The sequence below is a fragment of the Loxodonta africana genome, chromosome 3, assembly GCF_030014295.1.
Source record: "Loxodonta africana isolate mLoxAfr1 chromosome 3, mLoxAfr1.hap2, whole genome shotgun sequence".
Classification (NCBI taxonomy): Eukaryota; Metazoa; Chordata; class Mammalia; order Proboscidea; family Elephantidae; genus Loxodonta; species Loxodonta africana.
The window spans coordinates 32,589,277-32,599,308 of record NC_087344.1 but is presented as its reverse complement, the minus strand read 5'-3'; the positions used below and the strand labels follow the sequence as shown (position 1 = coordinate 32,599,308).

The following is a 10,032-nucleotide window of genomic DNA, read 5'->3' as shown; positions in this document are numbered from 1 at the left end:
TAATATCCAAGGACTCACCTCACGGAGGGACCTTTCCTTCTAAGAACACCCGTCCCCCGCCAGCTGTTAAACAAGTACACAAATCAACAAAGAGTGATAAAACACAAAAAAAATCTGTGAAAAAAGGGGGTCGGTCCCCTCTAGTGGGATGTTGGGGAATTATGGACACTTCCGGAAGACCCCCTTCATCCCCGTCCTGGACACGTCCAGCCTCTGCTCATGCGCCCCCTGAAACCTGAGAGCTTGTATCTCCCACAACACGGGGTGGTAATTCTAGCCCTTGACCTGGTGAGTGACTGTTTCCGTATCTATTTCTTGAGGGACGTTAACCCACCAGACATCTCACCAGGTGGACGAGAGCGCGCAGGCGCTTTGATGAAGAGCTGCCACGCACCGCCTTTGCGAGGACAAGGCGCCCTCTGCTGGTTGGTCGCCGCCACATCGTGCCCCTGCCCACTCCCAAAAAAGAGAAACCCACTGTCCTCGAGTGGATTCCGACTCATAGGGACCCTACACGACAGGGTAGAACTGCCGCATAGGGTTTCCAAAGCTGTAAATCTTTATGGTAGCAGACTGCCACATCTTTCTCCCACAGAGGGGCTGGTGAGTTCTAACCTCTGACCTTTTTGGTTAGCAGCATAGCCCTTTAACCACTGTGCCACAGGGCTCCATTCATATCCCCCAGAATTCTCAGAATCAAACCAATGCTGCATTATCAGGTCCCCCACCCCCACTGCTCTTTACTCCTCGGCTTCGTCCGCTCTTCTCTCCCTCTCATTCCAACTACATGACTGCTTCACTCTGTCTTGAACATACCAGGCCTGCTCCCACTTCAGGGCCTTTGCACGTGCTGTGACCCTGAATAGTTCAACCTTTGCCTCCAGCTGTCCTGGACGTTTAACTCCTCGATTAAAGACTCACTGGGCCTTTATGCTGTGCTTTCCGACTAAAATACCCTTTTCTTGCCTGGAAAACTCCTCTTCTTCCTGCAAAGCCCAACTCCAGAGACCCCTCCTCCAGGCAACCTCCCAGGTTTAGCCCTTGCACCCTCTGGAGCTAGAGGTATCTGAGTCTGGCTCTGATTCCCCCAGCCTGGGAGGTTCTCCCAAGCCCCCATCTGGCTTGCTTCTTTTCACCATCAGATCTCAGTGCACGCGCCACCTCTGCCTGGCAGCCTATCCTGAAGTCCCCTGCCGAGGTCAAGTTTCATCTTGAGCTCACGCAGCAGCCACCAGGCTTCACTGTAGCATCTGTTCTATAACAAGGGCAAGGACCGCACTGGTCTCCAGCACCCTGAACACTGCCTGCCACACAGCAGGTCCTCAGTGAACTCAAATTTGAAATTAAACAGACCTGTAGTCAAACCTCAAAACCAGGGGACCTCCAGCAAACAATTTTACTTCTCTGAGCCTTAGCTTCCTCATCTGTAAAACTGAAACAAAATACCCACTTTATTGTGCTGCTATGGATTCAGTAAAACAATGTGTACAATCCTGGCATACACTAACTGCTTGGTAAAAATTCACTGAGTGAGTGAGTGAATAAAGAGTAAGCGTGGAAAGGGAGTGCGCACCTGGGGTTTGCAAGTGGCTTTGAAGATGCAAGTTTCAAAAATAACACTAAACATCAGCCTGTTTAAATGCAAGGGCTAGAGAGAAGGTAGCAAGGGCAATTTTATCTTTTTGCTCTTAACTATGTCAATCTAATTAAAATTCCCTGTATCTACAACGTGGCCTTTTAATTAACAAAAGGCATTTCAGCGTGGTTTGTGTATGATATCAAATAAAGAATATTTAACACTTCTCCCATTTTATACATTATCTATAAAGTCAGATGCTTTTCAAAGTCAGCATGATGACATACAGTAGCAAGTTGAACTTTGCTTTTAAATTCTTTACTATCTAAGACTAAATTGTAATTTAGGGTCATCTTTAAACAGATATTCAAAAACACATAAAACTGCTGAATTACTGCATGTGTAACGGTGCTTTTACCACTCATTAGAAGGATTAAGGTAGCAGAGAGAGATTATCAGCACACATTTGTACAAAACAAGATTACGATTTTTTGGGAAAAAAAAAACTACTAAAAAAGAAATAACACTGAAAAAAGAAAAATAAGTGTTGACGAAGATGTGGAGAAACTGGAACCCCCATGCATTGCTGGTGGGAGTGTAAAATGGTGCAGCCGCTGAGAAAGACAGTTTGGCAGTTCCTCAAAAAGTTGATCATGCAGTTACCATATGATCCAGCAATCCTAAGTATCTACTCAGAAGTGAAGAAAGAAATAAAAACGGAAACCTGTACACCAACGTTCATGGCAGCACTTTTTACAATAGCCAGAAGGCGGAAACCATCCAAGTGTCCATCAGCAAATGAACAGATAAACAAAATGGTGTCCGTCCATATAACGGCATACTACTCAGCCATGACGAGAAGCGAAGCACTCATACAGGCTACGATATAACTGAACCTTGAAAACCTCATGCTGAGAGAAAACTCAGTCACAAAAGGGCAAATATTGTATGATCGCATTTATATGAAGTATCTAGAAAAAGCAAATGCATAGAGACCAAAGTTTATTAGTGATTATTGGGGGCTGGAGGAAAGGGGGATCGGGGAGTTGCTTAAAGGGCCGCGGTGCAGTGAATTCCTTAATAAGGTCTTTCTAGCCATAGTCTTTGTGACACCCACACAATGACTGTGTGGGCTATGCAAATATGGTGTATGAATCTGTGATAGTTATGTGTCAGCTTGGCTGGGCCATGATTTTCAGCAGTTTGGCAGTTGTATAATGATGTAGTCATCCTCCATTTTGTAATCTGATGTAATTATCTTCTATTTTGTAATGTTATAAATCCTAGTCTCTATGTCTGTGGTTATGGTAACATTTGGGAGTGAGTTGTCCATTATGTTAATGAGGCAGGATTAGGGCTGGATGTATCTTGAGTCACAGTCCTACTGCCTACCCTTACTCAAGTCATGCCCTTATTTGAGTCATACCTTTTATCTTACAAGAGATAAAAGGAGAAGCCGGGGGAAGGGAAGGCCCACTATCATCAAGAAGAGCTAGGAGTGGAGCATGTCCTGTGGACCCGGGATCCCTGTGCAGAGAAACTCCTAGACCCAGGAGACAGAGCTATAACATCAGAGACAGCACAAGATGGCAGCAAATGCAACAGAACCAGCAGCAGAACCAGGGGTCCGACGTGAGATGGAGCAGCTACAGTAGGCGTGCTGACCCTCAGAGCAAGAGGGCTGAGTGCCTTTGAGCTAGGTTTACTGGTGGAGTAGGGTTCTGTGAAGTGTCTGTGGCCTACCACGAGGAGACTGGTCAGTTCATGGCCCTGGTGGGAGGGCTATGCCTTGAAATTGTTTGTCAATTTGGCTGGGCCATGATTCTCACTGTATGTGATCATTCCCATGATCTAATCTGCTGTGAGTAGCCAGTTGAAAGCGAGTTTCCTTGGGGGTGTGGACTGCATGTGAATATAAGCAGACATGCTGGCTTTTTTGCTCACTCTGGATCCTATGGCTGTCTCCTGTTTGTCTGACCTCCAGTTCTTGGGACTTGAGCTATCTGCTTATCTGCCAAATTTGGGATTCGTTGATCTTCACGGCCTGTGAGCAAGAGCTCTGCTCTCCGTCCGGTTGATCCTGGGTTCACCAGCCCCTGTGGCTATGTGAATCAAAAAAAGCCTCTATCCTGATCCACAGACTTGGGACACTCAAGCCTCTACAAACGTGTGAGCCGTTCCCTTGATATAAATCTCTCTCTATATATTTATACGCTTTACTGGTTTTGCTTCTCTAGAGAACCCAGCCTAAGACAGGTTCCCCCTGGGCACTTATTGGTGGAACTAAAGAGAGTTGTAACACTTGCCCTGTTAGCAGGGCAGTGGCAGGGTGGAGGGCCAGAAAAGCCTGCCTGCAGGCATGGCTAAGAGGCTGTCCTGATTGAAGAACTGTATCCTATGTTGTTTCTGACCCTTAATTATAACCTGCTACTTCCCTAATAAACCCCATAATTGCAAGTACAGTAGTCCCTCCTTATCTCCAGAGGATATGTTCTAAGACCCCCAGTGGATGCCTATATGTACTATGTTTTTTCCTGAACATACATGCGTATAATAAAGTTTAACTTATAAATTAGGCACAGTAAGAGATTAACAATAATAGAATGACTATAATATACAGTAATAAAAATTATGGAAATGTGGTCTTTCACTCAAAATCATAGTGTACTGTATGCACCATTCTTCTTATAATGTGAGATGAAAAAATGCCTATGTTTCGAGATTAATGATGTAGGCATTGTGACAGCATTAGGTTACTATTGACCTTCTGATGGTACCGCTAAAGAAGGATCCTCAAGCCATGATGTTGACGGTTGGGGATACTAGATAGAAGGGTTTTTTTTTTTTTTCCAAAACCTTTTGGAAGAACATCATAATCAGAAGTTTATGGACTGTGCTTGACTGCAATAACTGAAACCACGGAAAGCAAAACCACGGGTAAGAGGAGACTACTATATTTCCTGAGTTGCGTGTGGCCATTGCAACAAATTATGGAACCTAGCAGAGAAGTAGAGAGTACCATGGGAGGGACAGTTGGTGTCAGAATTGGTAAAAAGGTTGGACGGTGGCGGTGTCTCAGCCTCATAGAAACCAGCTTTGCGCTGTTGATTTTGATTCTCCTTCCCCCTCATGAAGTTAGAGTAGGTCAGACACCTCCGCCAGGCCATCTTTACAGGGGCACTGAGTCTTAGTTTGGTGTGATGGAAAACCTTTGGAAATAGTGGTGGCAGCTGTACAACAGGTTGACTGTAGTTAACGTCACTGAAGTGTACACATAAAATGGCTAAAATGGCAAGTTTTTGTTATATATATTTTATCACGATAAAAAATAAGAATTTTTTTAAGTTTAAAAAGAAATGGCTACTTGTACAGTAATAAACACTCTCATTATATAACACAAGACAAATATTTGAAAGGTGCATTCACAAATGTGTAAATGTGCAGAGAAAGTTCTGGAAAGACATATTACGCTGTGACCCCTGGAGAGGAGATGAGGGAGTTTTCCATGTTTAAACATTTCAGCATCACCTGAGTTTTTTACTGTGGTGAAATGAGTTCCTTTACGGGGCCTTTTACCTTAGTTCTTTGGAAATAGTTGGAGAGATTTTTCCCCTAAGCCCTAAGGAGTTACCTTTGCCCTAGTTTTCTACCCCAGAGGGTTTGTTACTTTGTTCAGGTTGATTGACATTTCCTGGGCAAGCTGTGAACAGGGATGGTTTGATACTTTTTGTCTGGTCCTGGGCTACCGCCTGCCCTGTGATTGGTATGCACCTTGCAGGGATTGGTCAATATACTATGCAAATGAAGGATCTATGGCCTACCAAGAGGGGGCTGGCAGGAGGGCTATGCCTTGAAATTGATGAGGAGCTGAATTCTACGGAACCAACCTCACAGAGGGTGATGGCAGAAACCTGCGACTAGGAATGCAGCTAAGAGAGCTGAACAAAACTCTACACTGGCTATGAGCTGGGTCACTGAACCAGTGGAGAAGCTGACAGCAGGGAGGCCTGTCCTAAGGGGGCGTGCATAGCAGAAAGAAGGGCCTGCTTGCTTGCATGGCCAAGAGGAGCTGAGAGAGCTGTCCTGTACCGAAGAAGGGAGGGATATGCTCTCCAATTCAGGGGAGACTTCCAGACCTTGCCTGCATGTTTCCTGACCCTGAGTTGTACCCTGTTGATCCTAAATTGTACCCTGTTGCTTCCTTAATAAGCCATTTAACTGTAAGTAAGGTCTGTGAGTTCTCTTTGGCCATTGCAATGGATTATCAAACCCAGAAGAGGAGAGAGGGCTGGCTGGTGTCAGAATTGGTAAAAAGTTTGGAGTGGAGGTATGTCTCACCTCTACCTCACAGGGATCAACTTTGGGCTGATCCTGGTCATTACTCCTGTGAAGTTTACACAGGTTCTGATGCTACTCCCACTGTTTTATATTTACATTCCTTTGGAATTTGCAAAATAAATTAAAAACTACAAAGCAAACAAAATCCTGAGATCCGCCCCGCCACAATCCCAACTCTCCATTCCTACTCCCCCAGTGTCTGGCACTCAAAAGGGACTTCTGTTCAGCCCCACTCCAGGGCCCAAATGCCCAGCTAGTCTCTGCAAGGGAATCTGGCTGGCCACAACCTGGTTACCACTAGCAACATGGAACACTTTACCTATGAAGGCAGCTGTTTGCTTCCCTGTTTTGGTATCAAGCTCTTCCTCGGCTGAATGAGAATTCCACTTGTCTTAAGCTATTCCCAGACCGCTGAAGGCTTCTGGGCATCTGCCCAGCCAGGGTCTGAGCCTTGGTCTCCACCCTGTGGTGCCCATCAGGATTCACTGTCCCTCACTTGCCCACACAGAAGTCCCGGAAGATGACATCCAGGATCTCTTCAGTGCCCCCTCCCCCCGTGAGGCGGGCCAGGTGCCCCCGGGCGACCCGCAGCCCCTCGGCTGCCAAGGCCAAGTCTCTTGCCTCCTTGTAGTGGCCTAGGGCATCCAGGCAGGCCTGGAGGTGATGCTGGTGCCTTGCGCGTGTCAGAAGTGGTGGGCCTGTGGATGGGTCCCCACATCTAAAAGAGACAGAGAACATGGTCACTTTCAACTTTCTCGGCCAACCTTCCGGAGTGAAGGGTGGAGATGGTTGTACCCATGTCACAGACACACAAACTAAGTATGAGGCAAGTATGTGCCCAAAGCCAGTAGCTCAGCTCCTACTTAACTCCAGTCTGGAGTTAGCAGAGGGGACTCACAATGCAGCCAGCTCCTTCCTCAGGGCTTCCAGGAGGCTCTCCAGCCCCTCCCCAGTCAGGCAGGACAGTAGCAGGTGGGGAGGCAAGTCAGGACTGAGCCCTGGGCCCTCCGATGACAGTAGGTCCAATTTGTTCAGCACCAGCAGGAGGCGCTGGCTGCTCTCATTGGTGCTCTGGGTTGCTAAGTGAGCCACAACCGAGTCCAGGAAGTTGCAGCTGGAGGGGGAGGTCAGGTCAGAGGCATCCAGCACGGCCAGAATGAGGTCAGCCTGCTCTAGCCTGGGGGAGCAGGAAGAACCAACTTAGCATGAAGCCAGAGCAAAGCCCATTAGGTGACTGGGGCGGGGAGGGGGGAGGGGGCACAGCCTGAGGGGGCGGGGCAGAACATAAGAGGGAGGGGCAGGCAGGAACGAAGGGAGAACTTAAAGGGCTGCCTTCCCCAAACCACTGGAGTTCCCCACTTAAGAGAGTTTAGCAGTTTTCTCTAATTCAGGAAGAATGAAAAACGAACACAATACGGAGAAAAAGCAGAATAAGAGCCTGGCTCCACCCACCTCGCGCGGGCCCGTCTGACACCCTCCTGCTCCACAGGCCCCACACCCTCGCGCAGCCCTGCTGTGTCACTCAGCAGTGCCGGGAACCCGGCCAGGTCCACAGGGGTCTCCAGCACATCACGGGTGGTCCCTGGCTCAGGGGACACGATGGACACAGGCTTCCGGCCTGGGAAGGAGAGGAAGGAGAAGGGTAGAGCTGAGGGAGTCTGTTCTTTCCCCCATCCACGAGGTCTCTAGACAGAGCCTTGGTCCACCCTGCCCCCAGCTCTAGGCCCCGTCTCCCACACAGCACCAGCGTCCAGCTTGGCTCCCACGCACTGAGCAAGTTCACCAGGCTACTCTTGCCAGCGTTGGGAGGTCCCGCAACCACCACGTGCGCCCCAGAACGGAGCCTCTGCCCTCGCCGTGCATCTCGGAGATGTGCACCCAGTGCGGCCTCCAGTCCCCTTACTGAGCTGTCCACTGGGGGGAGGCAGAGAGACAGAGTCAGGGGGGCTCAGACGGCTGAGATGCCAGGGTGTCCCTAGCCCCTGCACTCTAGCAGGCCCTACCTCGCTCCAGGACGTCTTCCTCCAGGTTGTCATCTTCACTGAAGTCGATATAGGCCTCCACATGGGCCAGAGCCTGGGGGAGGGGGAGTGTGAGCACCCAGGGCCCCCCATCTTATCAGGCCACGTGACGTAAGGGGCCAGATTGGGGGCTGCAGGCAGGAGGCTCTCAGACAGGAGAGGGACAGGTGAGAACTCTCGCACAGAGAATGAGTGGAAGGGATACCCTGCCCCCTGCACTCGCCGTGGTGAGGGTCTCAGCCCAGTCGTGGCACAGGCGGCCCAGCTCCCCGTCCAGCTGCCGCAGGGCCTGCCGCCTCTGCGCCTCTGTCTCCGCGTGGATCAGATCTGCCAGGCCCTCTACCTCGGTCAGGCTCAGCTTGCCGCGGGCAAACGCCCGCCTGGTGAACTCGCCCGCCTCTGCAGGCCGCAGCCCTGGCACACCACCTGCGTGAAGGCCCCAGTCCTCAGCCCCTGGGTTGGGAAGACATGCTCCACCCAGGCTTACAGGCAAGACTGGCCTCAAATCTGTTGCTGGCTTACTCACCCAGAGCCTGCAGAACTCCGCTTACCACCGCAAAGCCTCCGTGTACGTGGAACTCCGCGCAATCCTCGCCCGTGAAACTTTGGGGACCTAGATGAGAGACAGGGAGGAGTCCAGGGAGACCACAGCCTGAGCACACGCCCGAAGTGGGGACTCCAGACAATAGGAAGCTACAGGGGCTTCGGGAGCTGGTCTCACCTGGGAACCACAGCACCAGTGCACGGTCCAGCGGCTCCCCGGAGCGCGGGTCGCTGAGCAGGCGCAAGCTGGCGCTACGGGCCGGGGGCAGGTCCCGGCCCGCTGTGAGGCCCCGGAGGGCGGGTCCGCTGGCCGGGCCACTGGTCCGAATCACAGCGACGCCGCAGCGGCCTTGGCCGGAGCTCAGCGCGAAGATGGTGGCTCCAGAGCCGGGGGCCGGAACGCCGCTGCCGTGGCGCGAGCAGAGTCTGGGGCGGGAGAGGACAGGTCAGCGCGTCCTGGAGGCTGTGCCGCAGGGTGGCAGGCGAGTGGAAGACTTTAAGGCCCAGCTGGGGGCTCTGAGGCTCGGGGTGAACAGATTGGAGGGTCTAAGGCCAGAGTGTGACCCGACTGGGACCGACCCCAGAAAGTGACCCAGATGTGGGCTTTGCTGCAGGGGGTGGACAAATTGGGGCTTGGACGCCTGAGAAGGACGCTAATAGTAACTTTGCAGCAGGGAACTGGACCGCCAGACCCCAGGGGTGAGTTCAAGGTCCAACCAGCACCCCCCTACTATCATACATTCTCCCTGGGGTTCCCCACCCGCCCCACCTGAGAAGCCCACGTGCTGCCCGGGCCTGCAAGGTCCACAACCCCCGCCACATGGATTCACAACCTGCGACCTTGCCTGGCCGCTCGCCGGGGCTCCTGGGAGGCAAGTACGGGCAGGAGGTCCCACCCCCTTCGTGGCGTGATTGGCCGAGCGCTGAGAGCCTCAGGACTACCGTTGGGCTCCTTCCATTGGGCTCCTTCGGAGACGTCCCGCCCACAGACTGCAGATTTTCATTCTTACTGGTTGGTTTGAGCCGCACGAGGGGCGGGGGAGGGTGTGCAGTGAAATGGCGTTCCCCAGCAACCAGAGACCTAGGTTTTAGGGTCCTAGCGCAGCCGTCATCCGACACAACGGAAATGAGGGCGGGAAGAAGGTGAGGGCACAGCATAAAGCAGTGGAAATGACAGCGAGACGAGGGTTCCTGTTTTCCCTCCGGCCACTCTAGCTAGCTTTAGACTAGGCAAGGACCTATTTGTGTTCATTTTTCTGCCCAAGAAAAGGGGGCCTACACCTCTCTGCAGAAATACTGGGTAGTGCAAACGGTAAATGAACTCGGCTGCTCACAGAAAGGTGGGAGGTTCCAGTCCACCCAGAGGCGCCTCAGAGGAAAGACCCAGCGATCTACTTAGGCAAGATCAGCCATTGAAAACCTTATGAGGCACAGCTCTACTCTGACACTCATGGGGTCGCGATCTACGCCACGGCAACCGATTTGGTTTTTACCTTTCTCTAAGGCCAGGTTAGGAGTCCTGGTGGTGCAGTGGTTAAAGCGCTCGGCTGCTAA

The 10,032-nt window shown here is 51.2% G+C and overlaps 1 protein-coding gene across 2 annotated transcripts; it reads right to left on the bottom strand.

Moving 5' to 3' along the window:
* Nucleotides 1–4,165: 4,165 nt before the first annotated feature.
* GTPBP3 (GTP binding protein 3, mitochondrial) lies at nucleotides 4,166–9,753 on the bottom strand. Of its 2 annotated transcripts, XM_003413029.4 has the most exons (9): nucleotides 9,248–9,753; nucleotides 8,657–8,904; nucleotides 8,462–8,548; nucleotides 8,159–8,361; nucleotides 7,918–7,990; nucleotides 7,685–7,828; nucleotides 7,367–7,532; nucleotides 6,813–7,091; nucleotides 4,166–6,632 (listed from the first exon to the last, which is right to left on the bottom strand). In XM_003413029.4, exons 1-9 carry the CDS (start codon nucleotides 9,634–9,636, stop codon nucleotides 6,407–6,409), a joined length of 1,815 nt encoding a protein of 604 aa, XP_003413077.2. In that variant the 5' UTR covers nucleotides 9,637–9,753; the 3' UTR covers nucleotides 4,166–6,406. The 2 variants fall into 2 exon arrangements, with proteins under 2 accessions (XP_003413077.2, XP_064137013.1); XM_064280943.1 differs by having other exon boundaries at nucleotides 8,462–8,904.
* Between the last annotated feature and the right edge of the window lie 279 nt (nucleotides 9,754–10,032).